The sequence below is a fragment of the Amblyomma maculatum genome, chromosome 2 (genome assembly GCF_055883805.1).
Source record: "Amblyomma maculatum isolate TAMU_Amacu chromosome 2, ASM5588380v1, whole genome shotgun sequence".
Taxonomy (NCBI): domain Eukaryota; kingdom Metazoa; phylum Arthropoda; class Arachnida; order Ixodida; family Ixodidae; genus Amblyomma; species Amblyomma maculatum.
In genome coordinates, this window is record NC_139345.1 from 26,503,676 (window position 1) to 26,525,355 (window position 21,680).

General features: G+C 44.5%; 1 protein-coding gene across 3 annotated transcripts in view; it reads right to left on the reverse strand.

The window, feature by feature from the left end:
• Positions 1 to 21,680, reverse strand: part of LOC146198191 (transcription factor Sp1-like) — a 60,812-nt gene that overhangs the window by 6,770 nt on the left and 32,362 nt on the right. For all 3 annotated transcript variants that reach the window (XM_084593584.1, XM_084593586.1, XM_084593585.1), the window contains 4 exons: positions 14,127 to 14,279; positions 8,394 to 8,583; positions 1,967 to 2,085; positions 239 to 477 (listed from right to left, as the gene is read on the reverse strand). In XM_084593584.1, coding sequence (XP_084449710.1) covers positions 239 to 477; positions 1,967 to 2,085; positions 8,394 to 8,583; positions 14,127 to 14,279 — 701 coding nt within the window. The remainder of the gene's footprint in view (positions 1 to 238; positions 478 to 1,966; positions 2,086 to 8,393; positions 8,584 to 14,126; positions 14,280 to 21,680) is intronic.

Genomic DNA, 21,680 nt, shown 5'->3' on the forward strand with positions numbered 1-21,680 from the left:
AGAACTTTAAACACAGATTACATTCTTGTCGAAGAGGACGTCTATGCAGCAGCCGTGAATGAGTGCAAAGTTTCACTATGCCCAACATGTCTAACATCGTTAAGCATGAAAGCAAAAATAACATACACATGATGTCTGGATCAATCACAAGAAACTTACAAAGAATACAAGAATGCAGACATTAATTAGCCCAGCGACACAGCCAGCATCCAGTGTGTTCAACAAAGGGCTCCCTCACCTGCCTTCCCCTTCCCGGCAGTTTGGGCAGGTGCACGCCACCCGCCGTAGTCTCCTGAGACCAGCGCTGCCACTGCTGCCCGTCCCCGTTGGGGTGCTGGCCCCATCGGCCGCCCCCTGGGAGGCACCCCCGTCCGTCAGGTCAGGGGATTCCAGGCCCCCACTGCCATCCGTCACAGGGGTCGAGGCACCCCCTGCGGCCGAAGTCAGTGTTTGGGCTTGTGCCTGCACCAGGTGAACCTACAACAGTGCGTCCCCGTCTCAGTCACTGGGAGAAAAGGCTGGTGCATTCTATTAAAGCTGTCTTTCTTTTTTCTCTCTTTCTCTCTCTCTCTCTTTTTTTTTTCTGCCCCGCTCACAGGGGTCTGACATACCATATTTTGATCTTTAAGTGTGCCCTCTACGAGACTCTGCCGCTGATGCCACCATGTGTAAAGCACAAGGGTGCCATGCCAAACTTATTCCGGTGTAATTAAGGCATTTTCAGCAAGACACCATCTGTATATTTCAACGAACAACATTCCTTTGCATAAAAGGTGAAAGCAGCTTTTAGACTGAGAAAAATAGCCAGAAAATTTATTGCTGGAAAATCAATGCATCTCTCCTTTCCTAAGTCTTGCCAAAGTTTAATTGCTGAAATCCACTGGGATGCACTCTACAATAACTCCTTGTGAATTGCGGTGGCTCTGCACATGGGGAACCTTGATAAATGCTATTTTCTTCCATCATGGTTTTCTGACTAGACACTTATTTTGTGGAGCGGACTTGTTCAAGATTGTTCTATTTATTTGGACCATTTGTTTTACTGCCCTTCTATGACCACATTGCTAGTCTTTTTTTTTTTTTCTTTTTTCAATTTGTGAATTTTGAAATTTTTGTGGGCAGTTTTTGCCTCAGTGCAGATAAGTCATTGGACACTGCACAGCAAAAGCTTCAAACTAAAAACTTGTCTCGCAAAAGGAAATCGCAAGCAAGTCTCCATCCAGCCTCCAGCTAATTTTTGTTAACTCTGCAGCCTTTACACAAGATTCAGGAAAAAAAAAATAATTTCTTGAAAACGAAAAACGTTCCTGACATATAACACTGGAAATTTTGAGTAGTTAGGAATTATTTAAAATGTGCTGGAAAATTTTCAAGTAAGCACATCAAGAAGAGTAAGACTAGTGAACAGGGCTGAAGCTTCGCTAAAGGCCAATGGACTGCCGGACTAGGAGGCCCACCCATCATTGCTCTAAAATTGTCTTTTGGAAGCAAATAGTTTTATTCATCCAACAATATTTCACTTCTAATATTTTATTTTTTAACCCTTGCTTCAAGTTAGCTGGGACACCCGGTGTGTGTGTGTGTTCTAAAAGCCACATTTCCGTTAATGAAGTCTGGTGGCTTCACCGCCACTTGAACAATATGTCAAAATTCAGTACATGTGAATGCCTTCACATGGTGGCCCGCCACACTACTGAAACACTATCCATGACCTGAACTCTTCATACTGAAGCTCTTATCGTTATTCTCCGTAGCCCTTTTCAATGAAATTTACCTGAGGACTTGGAAGCTATACTTGCAGCCATCGACAAGTAGCCGTCTGAACTGCAGTTTCTTCTATACCTCTGAGCCTGATCACCTTGAGTCGGTCAGCACCTGTCAGGAGGCTTTTCCATTTTTAAACCATTAATGACTTGCACCTTTCAGTCTCCCGCAGTGGAGACAATGACCATTCACCATGGCTGACCTGCTGTCCAGCAGCCTGGAGGTGGGTCTGGTTGTTGCTGGCCGCGGGAGCTGCTACGGGTTGTGCCGTCACCACTTGCCACTTGGTTGGGTCATTAGGATCCTGCTGGAATTGCTGGGCTGCGATCAAGTCAAGAGGAACAGTCAGGTTTCACTATAGCAAAAGCGTAGAGCAAGTACTCCAAGCAACATCAAAGTTCAGACTGCTTTATTCAACAAAGCTCATAGTAAGGCCTCCTTATTTGACCCCGTTTATTCAGAAGGAAACAAAAGAAGCAATACAGTGAAAGCTCATTAATTTGAACCTCGATAATTCGAATTTTAGAATAATTTGAACTGGACTACTTGGTCCGTCCAAACTTCATCGAGGTCTGTGTACAAAAAAGCCCGTTAATTTAAACTCAAGTGAGTTCCGCTATGGACAATCTGAAATGCGAGCCGCCGTGCCTGGGTGGTCTGACGCCCAGCCATGCATATAGTCAAAGCAACGCCTCCGCGATAGGGCGACATAGTTACGAGGCTGTGCATGTTTAAGAGGGGACACTGGTCGTAAAACTATTTTCCTTATTTACCAATCAAAATTGATGCAACTTGGAAGGTTTGTGCAGTTTATGCAGATTCCAAAACTGCAATTATTTCTTTTGTGATCCAATTATTTCATGAGATAATTACACCAATTAGTCTAATTCTTACGAGAACAATAAAAAAATGACCACTGATGAAACACTTCAGATGAAAATATTGCTGGACATTAGAAAGAATAAGGAACACAATGGTGCAAGCAGTTTTTTGAATGAGCAATTATTTCTTGTTTTATTGCATAACAAAGTTCAAAGGTCAAAATATATCGCTATAATGGTCGCAAAAAAAAAAGCCACTTAAAAAATTTTGAATAAGAAATTAAAAAATCTACTTGCAACATTGTGTGCTCCACATACTTGGCTTCATGCTAAAAAAGAAATTATTGCTCTATCTGCAATAGGTGCCGAGATATTAAGGCCGAAAAACTGCAAGTGGTCGACAATGCACGTTTTGAGAAAAGAGCAATAAAGAAACAGGGGATTATTTAATGGACATTCACTGGTGCAATGCACACATTTACAATTTAAAATGGCTAGAAACCTCCATGAATGTAGTTTCCTTGCTTTCCAACGTCCAAGTGTCGCCTCTTTTATTTTGATTTGCAGTTGCAGCACGTTCAGTTGTCACTTTTTCGGCTGCGCGAGTCACATACATGCAGGCAGCAACATTTTTTTTTATTTATTTAACATACGTCCGTCGTTTTGCCACGTCCTCGCGTCAAGACCGTGGTAAGGAATGTTCACTGCGAAAAGAAATGTAATTTGGAGCTGTTTGCTGCTTCCCAGTGCTCTTGCACTGCACAGGAAGCAAGTGCATTCACTAAGGACTATGAACGAGGTCTGATTGGCGCAAACGGGCGGCGAGCTTTACGAAGACGTGTCCCGCAGTTTACGCATTAGAGAATAAGTTTGACGGCGATTTTTTATCCATGTTCACCTTTTTCAACGCGATTATCGCCGTCGTATGTTTTACACTTCGCCAATTTCGGCAAACTGTTTAGATCTGATGATTGTGAACTCCGCCTCGTCTCAAGCGGAATGTTCGTCGCGCTGCCGTTATTATCATATAAATAATCTGACTGCCGCTTCGTTGCCACGAGTTCAAACTTTTTGTTTTGAGCTTCTCTTTCTGCCCATCTGCGGCCTGCGATATCACTGTATCGCGACGGGTGCGACCACTGGCAGTAGCAGTCTTCCGTGCTTGGTGCTCCCGTGCTGGGGAACATGTTAGGCCTACTTCAGGTTCGTACGCCCGATCGTTTGGTGCATAACTTTCGTCGGCCTGACCGCGCACAGCTGGGGCAGGGCATCACTTGAGATGATTAGTCAACATTTTTTTTTTTTTTCTTTTTCCCAAATTCCTGCCATGAATGCACCTCACGGTTCGGAACCAAGCGCGGCCAGCGTCACATTTCTACCGTCTCCCCGCGGCTTGGGTGCGCCGAGCAGATGCCGTCAGCCAGCTCCACCAATGCAAGAATTTACCTTTAACAACAAGCTTGCTCACTCACCTACAAGCGAAATCCATGTCCTGTAGAGTAATGAGCGAAAACTCCAATGTTTCATGATTTATTTTTGTAATGCTTTTATGGTTGCTGACTTTGCCTGCTAAAAGTGGTCTAGCGTGATCACTGACACTTAGCGGGATGTTATGTTCAACTAAACAACTAAAACTCCGTAAAATGACACTGATTTATTTTTGTAAAGCTTTTATGGTTGCTGACTTTGCCTGCTAAAAGTGGTCTAGCGTGATCACTGACACTTAGCGGGATGTTATGTTCAACTAAACAACTAAAACTCCGTAAAATGACACTCTGCACGAATCACACCGATGTCGCTATCGCTGTGTACAAAACTTGTCAGGCTTGGCTGGCTGTGGAGCTTGATGTCAAACTTGCCACCATGAGAAATGTTAACATTACAGGCACACGTGGTGCAAAATCTGCAAAATCCGAACTTCTCTCCTTTCTTAGAGTGCACGAAGCATGAAAATTGTGACGTGTACGACTTCAAAAATACTTGGAAGTACTGTCGCAGCTTTGAGCCCGCCATTGCACTGTGAAACCGCTACTGCTAAAACACCAGAGTCGCACTGCGTCAGATGTGGCCACAGATCAAACAAAAACAGAGGCCAACATCTAAGTCGTTCAAACACATGAACAAAGGTTTGTTTAGGCCGCATGGAGGCCTGACCAGCCCGACTACAGATACTATAACCACTAGCCTGACAGAGGCGGTATCGAGTTTTGGATATGGATCCATGTTCCCCCGAGCAGACAGAAGCCACTACAACGTTTGCAGCTACTGCCGATGATATCATGAATATGTGTTACCCTCTCGTGGCCGCGAAAGGTACTATAATAGTGTTAATAAATGTTTGCGATTTTTTTTCCGAAAATATAACATTTTCTGTACAATTTCATGCAAAATTCGTAAAATCGTAAGACTGGTCAGAATTTGTACATTTTACGGAAAATTCGAAGAGTCAGCAGGTATGCCATAACGCAAATGGTTCAGTTTCTTCAAGACCAACTGATAACTCAAATTAACTATCTTTTACAGTATTGCCTTATCTGTACAGAAATTTGTTTTTCTCCTTTCTTTTTGGATTATCTGCTTCAGAAAGCACCTCATGTTAATTTGGAACCTAACTGTGATTACAGTCCAAAATTTCTTTTCTGCTGTACTACAAAATACCTGCAGATACCTACTTCTTAATGGTCTTGGGCACGAAGAGCAAAAGGCCGCATTAATGCACAGAAAATACTGCAGATTGTTTGTACTCTCTTCACAAAATTCAAAATATTCTGCCACAGAAAATTAAGAGAATGACAATAATTTTGTGCATATTCATAAACAGCAAACAAGAGTTATCAGTCAAAACGCCTTTTTCTGAATTTTGTAATTCAAAAATTTTAATGCATAATTCTCGAACATGGTTTATTTTTTTTAAGTAAAGATAAAAAATGGAGCTACAATAACTAGCAACCATGAAGAAAGGACTACGCACAGCATATTTTATAAACAACTCAAATGTTTCATGCTGTTATTTAGTGCAGCCATCCACCAATGAATGCAGGCGCACTGAATGCCAAAAAAGTGCAGAGTTAAGGTTGCTGGCTAAGCGCATTAAATCGATGAAAGCTGGTTGGCATCGACTGACTGCCCTTCTACTTTTAACAGTAGCCCCCCACCAGGATGTTCACATAATACCCCCCTCGTGTTGAGCTTTCCTCCACTCGTGCAAGGCACTTCCTCTGTCCACAAGAGCTACTTTCTAAGTTCTTCCAATGGCTTTCAACTTAAGGCCTCTCCCTCTTCTCCACAAGCAGAGAAACAGTGTTTTGCCTTCTTCTCTTTACAATCTGTCCACAAGTCAAATGATCTAATTAACCAATAAATTTAATCATCAAACTGAGGTTTTGCAGCTGACCCTGCACACCCCAGGGAAGAATGTAGGGCTATACAGTACAACCTCGATGTTATGAACTTTATTTTACCGAAATCCCCGATGTAACGAAGTAGTTCAGTTTTGTTACTAAATTTTGTCACATTGAAAGTTCGGCGAAATTCACTTCGTTAGAGGGGGGGCTAAAAATACATTGTGTTCTATGCGTCCGAAGTTACAGTTTCTGTAACTTCGGGCGCATAGAACACAATGTATTTTTAGCCCCTCTATAACGAAGTAAATTTCGCCAAACTTCAATGTAACAAAATTTAGTTGAAGGCTCAATGCCTGAACAAAGGCGTACATGCACCTGGGCGGCTGACAGCAGCACCTATGAAAAAGCATGCAGCCTGAAAACAAGCGCAGCGTGGCCAAGGTAGGTCAGCCTTGGAGCTGCAGCACAGCAGAGCCAAGCGCGCTTAAAAATGTTAGGAGGATGATGATGATACGTGGCATACGCTGCGCCATCCGATGTACTAGTGCGCGGGAGACGCAAACATGGTGTTGAGCAACTCCACTAGGCGGCACGAGCATCGGCCCAGTTTAGGCGCCGCGGCGCAGCATGCAGGCTCTCTACCCAGTTTATGCCTATCTTTTGCGCAATGCATGTGGGCGTGCAGCGTGTGTGCATTTGTTTGGTATCGCATTGTCGCTTGACTGGTGACCTGTCTCTTGTCGTCGTCATAGTCGGCAGCTCCGTTCCAGCAGCATGAGTGGCAAACGAAAAGTGCTCTCTCTAGAAGTGAAGGCCAGCATACTGGATGCCGTCGCAAAGTTCGGAATACCACAAAGTTCGCCCTCCACGATTTTCAGCTCCAAGGAATCCATCATAAGACTCCTTTAAAAAAAAAGGGGGCAAGCAGCCAATAGAAAAGGTTGCAGGCAGCGACCTATGAATTTTCAAGTGGTTCATGTCAACCCGGGTGCAAAACATCCCATTGGTAGCGCAGTCCTACAACAAAAAGCAAAGGATTTCGCATGCCTGCTTGGTCATGACTGCCATGACAGCAGCGGCTGGCTGCATAGGTTTAAGGCTCGACACTCGATCGTTGGCAAAAGCCTGAGTGGTATGTCGTCATTGGCTGACGCAGTAGTATCGGCTGCCTGGATTACGAACGTAGTGCCATATATCCTTGAGTGCTACGATCTGACAGACATCTATAACGCGGACGAGGCAGCATTAATCTACCAGATGCTGCGTAATCGCACACTGGCTTTGAAAGGTGATCGTTGCCGTGGCAGCAAGCATAGCAAGCTACAGATCTAGTCCTCCTGTGCGCCAACATGGATGGAAGTGGCAAGCGTTTGCTGCTTGTGATCGGGTGCAGCAAAAAACCACATTGCTTTAAGAATCCGCGGCAACTCGAGATTTTCTATACATTGAACAAAAAAGCATGACTGACCCGCAGTATTCTCTGTAGTTGCCTGCAAGATCTTGAAGAGGAAATGAAAGAATCCAGACGCCACGTGTGCCTCATCCTTGACAACTGCTCCACGCATCACGTTGACGACTTGGAGCTTGCACATGTGAAACTGAAGCTTATCCCACCCAACTGCACATCCCTCATCAAGCCGCTCGATCAGGGCATAATTAACAGTTTGAAATGTGCCTATCGCCGAAGATAAATTGACAAGCTGCTCCTCGACATTGGGCTGTAACAGTCAACGAAAAATGATTTGTTTCAAGCGCTCGAGATGCTGTCCGCATCCTGGAAAGTAACACCGAAGACAATCACAAAAAACTGTTTTCGAAAAGCAGGCCTTGGAGCAGACGCGTCTGCAGCAGCTCAACCTGAAGGTGGTTTGTCCACGCTTTAAACAACAGAAGCGCAGGCACTTCAGGAGTTTTGGGAGCGCCTTTGCAGCGATGGTGCTGTGCCGGAGGGCATCGAGATCGACGATTTCGTTCTTGGTGATTCCTGTGTCTTCGCGACAGAAGAGGCGACCACGAAACCCATCCTGAACGATGTGGTTTAGGAATTTCAAGGCGAGAGTGACGGCAAAATGAAAAATTGGGATGAGTTTGACGACGTCCCCACCTCTCGTGGAATAGTCGACGCTACTGACGTACTAAGGCATCTCGCGGGCTCTACAGAGAGGAAGAGGCTATGCGGTCATTGTGTGGGCCTATGAACGGTGCATAATGCCATTGCTGAATGCAAAGAAGACTAACATAAAAGTGACAGACTACTTCACCCACGAATAAAAATTCTTTTGTGTGTGCTTCGCATCAGCAACACCATTTGAAAATTTTATTTGCATGTCAAGAGCCTAATTTCGACATAACGAAATTTTAATGTAACGAATTTAAGTGCCAATTTTACAGACTTCGTTATATCGCGGTTTAACTGTACAACTACACAAACCCTCCCCACAGAATGAAGCAACAAACGACGTACCCAGAAGTTGGCCATTTGCCAGGGCAGCCTGAACGGTCTGCAGGGGGCTGAGAGGAGCCCCCTGGAGAGGGGAGGCAATCACATTGCCCTGTGGAGTGATGCCCAGGGCCTGGAGGGTCCCACCCCCCAGTATGTGAGGCTGACCCGCACCACCCTGCCCCTGCATCTGGATGCCAGGAAGGCTCTGCACCTGCACAACATTGCACACAGTTATACTAATCATTAGATGAAGTGGCTCACTTTTGGCCGGAGTTGAAATCAGCCCTGCAGTAAGCAGCAGAGCTAGCTGCCTGCAGAGCCACCCAGTACTAGTACTGGGTGGCACACAAAACCTCAACAAACGGCAATGGCTGGCTTTACAGCTAGAACTCCAGTTGTGTTATGTTACGACACCGCATGACATTACAGGAGCTGCATATTCTGGCTTCTTCTTTGAGGCAGGAGGACAAGATGGTAATAAACCTCTCCAGGGCCCCTGAATCCTGAACTAGATGCGCTAGTCTCATGCCACGCAGGCATATTCATAAGGATTGCTTGATGATGATATGCCACAAGTATTTTATTAATTTGAAAGCATCATGTTCGCACTTTCGTATCATCAAAAGTTGTCGGCAAGACTGTGTTGTTCAATAAAGAGTTAGGAGAAAAAAAAAATGGCTGTATGAGGTAGATGATGGAGAAATCAAATTTGGTCGATGTAAAGTGATTAGTTAATTAATTAAAGGCAAAATGGTCAATTAGACGTCAAAATAGAGTGGGGACGTGCAAACCGATAGTGACATCACACCAAAGCGGAAGTGGTCGACATTGTGGTTTAAAAGCATAAACAATACAAATAAAGGGTGGAAAAAAAATTAGAAAGTGATTATTTAGTACCATATAAGCGAAAAGAAGATAAGACATAATTTCCGGGAAAACAATGATGTCACAATGACGCAGATGCCATGAGGACTGCTACCTGTGACATCATGGCACATCCTAGCAATGCGTGACATCATAGGTGAGGGCGGTGGCACAATAGGAAAGAGTGGCAGCGCTTTGAAAGAGGGTGACGCACTCAAAAAAACAATGTTACCGCCGGCGATACCATGGCGTGCACATCGCCTCCATTTCAGCTTTGATTGTGCCAATCGTTGCCTTGCTATCAACGCGTATTGTAATGTGCTGTGTAATTGCATTTACGCAATATGTTGCAGTATGGATGTGCCGTCTGCATTGCTTTCAAATTCCTCCAGAAAGTCCGGCAAAAAGATACGTATGCCATCCAGAGTAAGGTAAAGGGAGGCGACGAGTATGACGGAGTGTCAATGCTTTTGCATTGCTCCAATGCGGGTTGCCGCAGTGATCTCTAATGTTTCTTTTTTAATTATTTTGTGTTTTAACCTGTTTTGCTTATTTCGTTTTGTTATTATCATTATTTACGTGTCACCTCACCTGCTCTGAGTTTACTGGTCACTAAAGCATTATTCAGAATTGCGGAATCACCCTCACGACTTCTATGCACATCGAAACCCAGGCGGGCAAAGTCAATCATGTTCATCACATGGCGAGCCTCGTCTTCACACAGCGTTAGCACATTAAACTACTCAAGCAATGTTTGCATAGGCTTAAATGTAGAAGCGTGCACATTGAGGTTGACCATTTACTACTAGGGCACTATAGCTAGCCATTCTCTCAGCAGTCACGCAGATCAATGCAACAAACCTTGCAGAGATTATATTTTGATAAACAGCACAGAGAGTAGGTCGAAAGCAGTTCCAATCCAGTGCCTTACTGCACTTAAAAAAGCTCACTTACAGATCACGGCACTGAGCAATCTTGTAACACCTGCAATATAGCTGCTGCAGCTCAAGCAACTTCACAAGCCCCCGTTGTGTGATGCTATCTGCCCTTGTTCAAAAGAAGCACGAGGAGAGGTGAACAATAGCTGCTCATTCTGCCCGGCGGAGTCTCAACACCTTAACATATTTTTACACATCGGAAAAGGTAAGAAAATTAAAAAATAGGCATCGCCACCACATAATAAAACAGCAGTGGTGTCAGGATAACAGCTGCACTACTTACACATCATATCAAAAGCCAATCAACTACAATTCTCAAGCTCATACTGGTAATAATGTTACTGAATTCATTTCAGAAGCAAGAAAGCTATGAGTCATATTTACTAAGTACTAATCACAGAACTTGGACGTGCAGCATATATTAAGCAATCTTGCCAAACTATCAGGCGTACTCTGTTTACCACTTAAACTGAAGTTCTCAATCTACAACGCACTGTGTTACGCACAATTACTGTGGACTCGTAAGGGGCACATCAAACAAAATGTTGACTTTTTCTCTGCAGAAGGAAGCCCTCAATCATGTAGCTAACTTTCCGAATTAAAGCTGATTACGCAATACGTATTACTCATGCAAGATTAGAGCCTTTTCAAAATTATACGACTTCCAACCTATACCTGAGATACGAAAAGACCAATAACAACATATTTCTGCCTTGTATGTACAGTCGAACCTTGTTTAACGAAGTAGTACGCGAAGTAGTACGAGGCACGAAGATTTGTTTGTTATATCACATATTCGTTATAAAAGTGCGTGCCCAAATTCCTGTAAACAAGTTTGGTAATAAAAAGAAACAAATGTGCACTAATATGAACAAGAAGAAGATGCGGGAATCTTGGGAACAAAAACGAATACTAATCTGGGATGTGGCCTCCGCGCGCACAATTTGCACGGTGGAGCCAAAACTCGGGGAGTGTAGCGCGTGCACGGGTCGGTCGCAGTGGCAGAGGAGCGGCAGGGGCTCACGCCATGACAAACAATGGTGATAGCATGCCAATCACATGCCTGTCAGCTGTTGCATAGCCGAACTCGAGCAGTGGCGGCGACGCTCGAGTCCGGCCATGACCGTTCATGACCTCTGAGATAACCGCACGTGGAGGTGTGATCTCGGAGGCCATGAGCCACTGGCGCTAGTTTTTGCCGCCGCCGTGTGACGCAGCACGCGAACGCGCGGGCGATTTTAACCTTTTCGCTTTCGGGCGTTTCTAGCCGTGACGCATCCCCAGTGTCTGCTTGGTTTCAAGGAACGAGCATATCAGAGAACTTGCATAGTGATTCATTTTTGAATATGATTGCTATACAAATAACACAGTCAACGAAATATGCACATTTCAGTGTTCTGCAGGTGTTGTTAATTAACATCACCTTTATCAGCCAGATTATAAATTAGATAATGAGGATAATATAAGAAAAAACTGCTTGATACTTCTTGAGAGTCTGGATCCGAGCTCGGCTCGTATTTATAATCAAAAGAGCCATCACTGCAGTCTGCAGTCGAAAGTGCCGCGCGGTCAGCCATCCGAAGGTAAACCACGTGCATGGAGGGCGTACTTTCGGTAGCCCACACAATGGAGAGAAATGGCACTTGGTGAAATCAAGATGACAAAGGGAGATGGAAAGAGCCTGAAACAACCTCCTCCTCTACTGCTGCTAGCCGCAAGCAAGGGCGCGGCAAGAGAGCGAAAGTAGCAATCGAGTCATGTGTCTACCTATTGGAGAGGCAACAGCGAGAGCCCCTGAATGTGATGCATCGTAGCAGACAAGCCAACAGAATAAAAATAAAAACCTGCAAACCTACGGCAGATAGAACAACCCTTGAACCCGCAACCGCATGGAGGAAGGAAACAACTTAGGAGAGGCCCTTGCCATTCCCAATGCAATGGAGAAAGTGTGGCGGAAGTGATGTCAAAATTTAGGGTTAGCCAAGTCGGGCCATTAGCAACGGCCACGCTGTTGCTATGAAACTCGGGCCACTAGCAACAGCGTTGCTAAGGGCCCTAGGTACGCGAGTGTTGCGGAGAAAGAGAATGCGGAGGGTAAAGGAGGAGGAGAGACGTTGCAACGTCCGGTCGCGAGGCGGCCGCGCCGGCTTTAAAAAAGTGACGTCAGGGCTTCTCCTAAGTTCTTTTCTTCCTCCATGCGTAGCCGCACCCCCCCAGCAAAGAAAAGGGGGGGGGGGGGGGGGGGAGCAGTCGCTCCATACTCTTCACTATATACATATCGACACAACACGGGGTGAAAATACAAACTTGTAGAAAGATTTGACAGATGGTGCAGCCTGTCCAAGCGCGCCAGCTTCGTGCTCAGCGGGAAGTTTTGAACCCACAATAAAGAACATACCGGTACGTCGGTGACACTGCGGGGGAGAAGTGCGAAAACGTACTGCCACGTTTGTGACAGCGAAAGGGTTAAACACACTTCGGCGGCGTCGCTCGAGTCCGACCATGACGTTCATGACCTCCGAGATCACCGCGCACGGGGGTGTAATCTCGAAGGTGTAGGCCGCTGGTGGTAGTTTTTATTGTCGCCGATAAATGATGCGGCACGCGAACACACGGGCAACTTAAACAAACTTCTGCGGCGGGCGATTCGGTTGACAAATTTGCGTTTTTGACGTTTTTTTGCAGCTCCTTTACGCATTTCTTGTTGTTTTAACTGCTTCGTTATAACCGGTCTAGCATCAAATATTGCAATTTTACTTTCGTTATACAGAAAGAACTCTCATAGAAATAAACTATAGACCAACCAAACTCAGATTTTATTTCGTTTTATCCAATAATTCGCTATATCCGTGTTCATTATCGCAAGGTTCAACTGTATGTTAAAAAACCGCCCTGATAGGGTACTAGGCAGGGTATGAGGAAGAATGGTCCGTGCATTCTTCAGAATCAAACATAAGCTCAGTCAGCCATTTTCATGAACAAAACCGGTTATACGCAATACATTCTTTAACCACACAGAACTGTGATTTTATATCTCATTTAACAGTGTTTTGTATTTTTCTTCCTCTCTCCTGGCAAGTTTTGTGATCTCTCAGGCCTCTGATAATGTTATGTGAGTGTTTTGTCTGTTCCATTTCTCACTGTTACCTGAGAATACTTGCACTGTACACTGCTTATACATTTATCAAACTATTCTTGAAGAGCTAAAGCAAAAAGCTGCCCCTTAAAATGGGAGGGGGGACTGAGTTGATCTGTCATAAAGCAGCCTTTTGTCTCCACTCCCAGCATTTTTCTGCATAAAAATGTAGAGACTGAATTCAATAATTCTACCTTTGCTCTAATGTGCGAGGCTATTCTAGAATGCCAATCTTTTCCAAAAGGTGATGATGAAGCCTCTTCTGGTATTAAAATCACGAGTTTGAATTCAGTCGAGGGAAAAAGACATTTCTAAATCTACTTTCCTTTTAGCATAAAAACGTTTCTCGTTGCCAGAACACATATACATAGCCAGAGATCCTCACCCTCAAAATTTTTCCACAGCAAAGGTTAGAGTGTTCCTGCAGCACTTTTCAAAAGTGTTACTAATCTATTTTTTTTTTATGCTGTCTAGTCTGACTTGCAGCCATTGTGAATTCCCCGGTACAATAATTTCAGCAGCATTCAAGATTACCAGCGGCAGGAGTAAATATTGTCACCAGCCTTTTCTGCTGCATCACAGCAGCCGATATTAGACATCATGCAGCCTTATTTCCCAATGTTGACGTCTACGTTGCAAACATCTGTGCCTGGTTGTTTACCTTTAAGATGAAATGAAGCCATACCTCGACGACTATTCACCACATATTAATACCACGGACACCTCCACTCACATGCTTTTTGTGTGCGCTCCTTTTAAAGTACAGCACAAGTAGGGGGATCAGGGGAAAACTGCAAACCAATAGGTGTACTGTACCTGGATGATGTTTGGAGATCTAAGACCAGCCAGCCCCGAGACATTGATGGCCGTAGCCCCCATGGGCCACCACGCTGCACCTCCGGCCAACAGCTGCCCAACTGAACCCTGGACCACTTGGCCCGAGGGCAGCTGGACGGCCAACGCCTGTGCCTGCACCCCAAGGTCAAAGGTCATGTGCTAGTCAGCTTCATGTTCGCTAGAGCCAGTGTGACGTGGGGAGGACTTATGTGTGCCCGCTGTCCCCGCCATTATAAAGCAGCATTAACGCTGTGGCATGAAAAGTAACATAACACCATTGTGTTTAGCTGTTTCCCTTCCAGTGATCAAACAGATTATAAATAAACATAAGCGAACCTAGGTCAACAGGCTACATTCAAAGAATATCAATGTGATTCACAAGAAAAACAGAGCACTTTTCAATAGAAAGAATAATATTGAGCACCTGCGGTAACGATCTGCTTCTTTGCCCCTTGAGACATTGTGATTTTGTAGTGAGCCAGTTTACTGCCCATCCTTCAAAGATATCTCTAAGAGAATGACTGAACAAAACTATTTTTCTACACTGTTTCTTGCTCACCCTTTTTAAAGCACAATATAAGCAGAACCAATTCAAAACACAAAATGTGCAACAATTAAATTGAATCAATAAGTATCATCACTCCAAGCAGCCAATTCGACCATGATGAGAAAATCTAAACCTAATCAAGTGCTGCAAGGCCGTGTACAGTCGTTTATTTTATATTTAGAGCATGGATACTCTTGGAATGATAAAAAGAAGTGATTTAAAAAGAATGAATCTACACAGTTCACTTTTGGTGGCTCTGCATCACTCTTATTAGTTTTGTTATCATAAAAATGCAACAAAAATTAATTTTATTAGCTGATGTCAACACAATTGCCTACACTGGCCAACATGCCAAGGTCGCAATTCAGAAGACAATGGGAAGGGGTGGAAGGGTTGCCAAACACCAAGTGCATGTGCCCCCAAGTTGCTATTTCAAGCACGATTTTGTCAGCAGTTTTCGTTGACTTCAGAAATTCTCCGAAATAAGTTATCTGAAGGCATTCTTAGAAGTGGTGGCACTTCACCTAGAGAGGTTTAGGAAGAGTAGACATTATTGTTAGCCCGATTGCCCCCTGCTGCAAATTTTTTTCCCCACGCTCTCTGTCAAGTGATGGACAAACGAGAGTGAGCATATAATATTCATGTGAAATATTCATAGGTAGCCACGACAAGTCAGAGCGAGCCATTCTTGAAAAATGGACTGTTTCAGGCAGTTCCTTTCATATGGCACAAAAGATACACAGAAAGAATTTTAAGGCTGATTACGATGCTCCCCATGCAAAAAAATTCAAAATTTCAAGGCAGCTATTTAAGCGGTTTTCTAATATATTGAGGAAAAAAATTTGAAAAATACTTGTATGTATGCGAAGTTAAAAAGCACTATCTATCTCACAACCCAAAGAGAATTTCTCAGATGAAGAGAAAGAAGAACCACAAGCAAGTGGCGCAGATCTCGTGGCTCTTCTTTCTGTTCTCTTTGGCTTGTGACTCTCATGGCTCGTGACTCTCTCTCGCTCGGTCACACCGGCAACAGCACTAACAGCAATGCGGCTCAACTGCCGAACAGGTGCGTAAGAGCTGCACTCTGAAATGTGGGCAGACTCTAAATGATTCGCAACAGAACCATGCATTTTGTCCTTCCTAAGATGAAGGGGGCACAATATGGGCACTGCGCTCGCAAAGTGCGCAGTGCATAACCTAAGTGGTTTCAGTGATGTTTATCTTCAGTCGCTATGATGGTATCATGGACCTAGCACTGCAATTTTCCTTTTTATCTAATAAGATGCCGACAGCTTCAGGCAGGCATCATGGCCTCACGATCAACCATAAAAGCTCGTATAAATGCGTTAAGCCAATGCAGGATTTAACAAGGAGGATTGCACACCACGAGATCAGCACCGAAAATACACTAATTATTTCTAAAACCGAACTTTCAATTTGTCTTTCAAAAAACTGGACAGATACATAGATAATGAATTACCATACAGTTTGAAGCCCGAATTTTCTAATCACAACAAATGTTCTGGCACCTTTAGTAGCTGTAGACAAGCCTGGCTAGATAACAGGTGATATTAAATACGGTTTGCTTATATTGAACGCAGTGAGCTTTTTTTTTTCCGGTGAAAATTCCAATCAAAGTAGGAGACAACTCGCAGAAGAAATAAGATTGTGTTTGCATGACTGGGTGGTTTGGTCGACACTCGAGAGCTGGCAAGTGTAAGTATTCCCGTCAGAAAGATTATCCATTATTTTCCAACAAGGAGGTCGCTGTTTACTCTCTCTTCCTTGCTATAACCTTGTACACCACAAAACAGCGAGCTAAAATATTACCCCAGATGCAGTAGTTTTAATTGGCTCAGTTAGTAGTCCTTCCCACCTCTCCCTCAAAATATGCCAAAAGAAAGGCAGAGACAAATGTCAACTAAATAACTGAACAAAAAAAATTAGAGGATCTCTTAGATGTCTCAGAGGAGAATGGCAAAAGCCCACCCTTCTCCTATCATTTGCCTCTCACCATTTGCCTCTTATTGGCGTTCGTTGCAGTGCTACATATAATTATAATTGATTTACAGGAAAGGAAAGACGCAATATCTGTTACACACTCTCCGGCAAGTGCTCACAGACGCTACATCATTGCTTCTGTCGCGTGGCGTTCCTCGGCGCGCATTCAAGCGGGGGATTGCAGGTGGCAGGAACGCTAGACAAGAACACAGCTCACAGAAAATGACAAATTTCGAGCACGGGATTTTGTTCCACGAGCCTGGAAAGACTTTCACCTTAAAACCACATTGCAGATACTTAACAGAAGGCTGAACCCTGCCAGACATTGAAAGAGGAGGCAAGAAAAGCAGCTCTTGGGGATTTGTCCAACTAGACGTCAGCCCTCCAGCTAAAGTCTAGCAGCAAGTCAAGCTATGCACATCACCACCAAGCAAACAGCCACCAGCTGGCAAGTCTGGACTCGAGTAAAACAGCAGGCTGCAGTGCACTCTGTCACACATCCAGGAGGATCCATGTTGCCACAAGATTCAAGCAGACATCACATTTTAAAGGGATCATTCAACCGACTGTCACCCTCAGTCACCTCGCATTTTCAGCACAGTCAAACGTAGAAACTCTGCTCACTTCCATCTTGTTTCTGTGCCATGAGAAGGTACGGACTTGGGTGAAAGTCCTGAAGCCAAAAGATTTTCATCCCAACTGCAAAATGAAGCGGCCCCAGCCCCACTACGACTAAAGGGCTGCGAAATGCTATGAGACAGTTCTTGCTGTGGTAAGAAATCATTTTCTTGCATTTTAAATGCCATTTGGCTTTTTATGATGGCGTGACAGCTCCATTTTACGGCTGAGATGAAGATCTTTTAGCTTCAGGACTTTTGGCCGAGACTGAACCTGCTGTGCCATGCAACTTTCCAGTTATACATCGGGCAAACCTCGTGCATAAACTGTGACATGCTTTCAGCCATCACAAATTAAAATACAAAATGTTTCATTTTTCCAGTAAAAACAGACTTCTTCTTGCTATTCCCGACATTATTTTTCCTAGCAACCTATGCATTTGGCCCCCCCCCCATCACAAGATACACCTAAAAAAAAAAAAAAAAAAAAAAAAAAACTCTTTTACTACCCTTAGCCACTTTACAATTGCTCCAAATGTTGTAGGTAAAGTTATGCAAATGTCCAGCAATTACATTATGCTCCCAATTCAACTTTAGAGTGTTTTTGTATAAAAGTGCAAATGCAACACAGCACAAGCTGCTTGGAAGGTAGGCACTGAAACAAAGTGTATTATTTTTCTGTTTAAAAACATTACAAAAGCATTGCTGGAATAAAAAGAAAATAATAACACTGTTGGTTTTATGGCAGACCAGGATAGGCTCAATGGTTACCAGTCTAAAGACCTGAGACAGGTCACAAGTACTATTCAGGAAATGGCACAAGAGGTGAAGAACACAAAACAACACAATTATAGACTACTTCATGAAAAAAAAAAAAAATTTCGGTAGAGAGATTCAATGCTGCTCAGCTGTGACCATGCAAAAGCTTTACAGCATCACAGCAGAGTTTTTTCTTCCAATGTGCCTGCCTTTGAACAGGCAGTTACTTGAGAACTACAGCTGCACAAACTCAATTTGTAGGCGAACCACAGTCGATCGCACACATTGAACACATTGTTGAAGAGGTTTTGAACGAATGACTTGTGGCCACCTTGTATAGAGCCATAGCGCGTGCACTTGCCTCTGCTGCAGTTGCCATCTCTGAAGTGCTGCCTCTACCACTTGTCTCAATTCTCCACCTTCCTCACATTTGCAGCACTGCACGTGGGCCTCTTGTTGCTGCATTTGGCACTTCTTTCACATCACCTCAGCCTCCTGCTGCCGTACTTCTGCATATTGCTGCTCCTTTTGTTGCATTGCCATGGCCTCTCTAAGTCAAAGCTCTTTGTTGGCACGTCATCAGGCACATTGAACCTTCACACAATGAGCAAGGAACTTGGACAATGAAACACAGTCCTTTTCCACCACACCAAGCAAACCTTTTTTATTTCTCATGGCGGGTCTTATTCTTTCGTTGGCGCACACTTTGTCACTGTATGCATACTTGTGGGGGTGCCCACCAGCAGACCCAGTCGATATGGACACTCCAACTTTCCACACGCATAATCATGTGTGAATAACAGGACAAATGCACAGGCACATGCATAGAGGGTGACGCACGTATGCTTAACATGGGGCCTATTTCTCCCTTTTTACATGTATCCACTGGCCTTGCACTGCTACCGATGATAGAGAGGCACTGGTATCATGATTTTCACTTCAACAAACACAGACGACTTTTCTGATCAATGGGACTGGTAAACTTTTGCTTTGAATTAAGACACCACGCTTTAGACATGACAAGCAGCATCTAACAGCTTGTCTGCTTCAACACAATCTATTGTTATCACAAAGCAAGCATGCTGTTGCTATATATATATAGCAGAGTTCGTTCACCTCAAATGTATACAAGCCACAGATGCAGCTTGTTAGCAGGCACTTTTCATCCCCTCACATGAAAGTTACTGCAGACATAACAGGTCTGCCACTATTACAAAAAAATAGCTTTATTCCCATGTCTTTCCCACTGCAGAGGAAAACACTTGGACACACACGCACGCACACACGCTTAAGCTCCGCCTTTGAGGGGAGGCCCAGACAGCATTAAAGCTCTTGTCTGTAGCACCCCTTGCTCCCATACAAGCACTTTGTCACTCGTTTAATCACTATTCCTGCTTCAGTTATCCCTCAAATACTTTTTAGCATACAGTCGCAAGCTACCATACTATTTAAAAGACCACTGGACATAGATATAAAGCCCTGCTTCACCAAGCCATACGAAATGTGCCTGTATGGCGTAGGGGTAGCATGTCAGACTTAAATGCAAAGATACTGGTGGTTTGACTCCCCTCCCATCTGAATTGAGAAACACAAGTCAGCAGGTCCTGTCAAGTTGGCCATATATACATGGTTATTCGACATCGGACAACCCAACAACCAATCAAGGCCCAGCCACGCCAGCTGCCAACTACCACGAGCCTTGCCCATGAGTTGGGTCCTCGCAGTTACCGTCGCCGGTGTGATTCCTAGCCAGATAGGCAACGATGTCTTTGTCAGCGAGCTGTCTGGTAGCCGCAACACGGTTGTCCATGGAGGAAGACTGTTGCTGCAGTCTTATTGCAAATGGCACCCGGGAACTCGGACAATCAACAAGTTCCTCGAGTGGTTCATCGCTGTCAAGGGGTTCATTGCAATTTTCAGATGAGCTCGCACTAGCCTCACTGAAAACGCAGAGTCCACAATGATGGAAGGGGCAGGCGCAGGTAACCCGGCTGCCACGCGGGAAAGCCAATTTCTGGGGCTGTTGTGTGCTGCTTAAGTTCGATATATCGCGTACGGCTGCAATTTTTGTTCACTATATTCTTACTTTTTGCTATATATTTTCACTGTAACATTACAGTGTTCACAAACTTTTGGATACATGGGGTAATTCAACGTAATCGGGTTCAACATAGTTGGGTTTGGCTATACGTCACACAGAAAGAAGTGCACATTTGAAGATGAGGTGGACTGGTGACAGTGTCGATAGCACTATGGCCCTGTTTTCTTCCATACCACAAGGCCACTTTGAGGAAGCCTTTCAAGCAGTATTTCGAAGCAAGTGCATGCTGAAGCGACATAAGAAACATGTGGCACACACCTTCCTGGCACCTGGCACACGCTTCCCATGCCAGCGCACACCTCGCATAAGCATAGCTGACAAGAAATAGCTGTCAGTACGAAGTGTGTCCATATGATGACCGAAGCTATGGGTCACATGTGATAGTGCAGCAGGTAAAGCATGGGCGTGTCGTACCAGGACAGTATCAGGTTTCTGCTCAACCTTCCCTAGCCTTATCTTGTGTACTTTGACACAGATCTGCAGTGTCAACACAGTGGAACCCGTACATTGTGCTGGGCAAAGTCTCACCAGCCTCCCCCGCCTTTAGTAGACACTGGCGGAGTACAGTCGACGTCACCCTTGTGTAGAGTGCTCGGGAGACACACATCCCTGCAAATAAGGCCAGATATCGCCGCAGCTGATAGGTTCTTACAGCAACACTCGTGAAAGTGGTGCCACAGATAGCCACAACCAAGGTAGACACTAGCACCTAGCCCAGAAGTCTGGAGTTGGAGTCTATTTTCGGCTTTTGTAGCCCGATTGTCTTGCTCGAGCGCTCTACACAAGGGTGGCGCCGACTGTACATGCCATGACAGCGCAAGTTGGCTGGTGTGACTACGCCTCACATGCTCTGCATCGAAACCACGATGAAAGCGCTTTGAATCTAGTCACTGCTTATCATAAAACATCTAATCTTGCTATATCACCACATGAAAGTCTCGTTTTAAAGTGAGCTTTCAATTGATTTCTGCGGGGCTCTCAGCAGCGAAGAGTGCAGAAATACAAACCTACAGGTAAAAACGAAGGTCCTCACACAGACAGTCCTATGAGCATGTTCTGCCATGATGTAAGAAAAAATATGCTAGCCAAAATTTTACATGTTTACCTCACTTAAAACACAATGTGCACTTGCTGGAGCTGCTGCAGACATGACAGCATCAAGTAACAATGATTTCAACATGCAAAGATTGCCTTAACTAATGAAACCTTTTAAACTTGCAATCGCGACAGTGGCCCGGGATAAGTCAAGTTGGAGCTGGAGCCACATGGCTTGAGCACTATGCAGGTAGAGCCAGATGCCAACTTGACCAGATGACAGTGCCACTGGTGCGTTGTATCACTCATACATAAAACTGCACGACAGGAGATGTACCAGCCGTACAACAAAATCAACATAGTCCTTTTTTTCAGCTTGCCTGGTGAAATACGCTTTTTTCAGCCTGCAGTGATCTGGCGCATGCTAAAAGCTGCCTCCTAGCAGCCACTCCAAATGAAGGTGCACCTTTGTA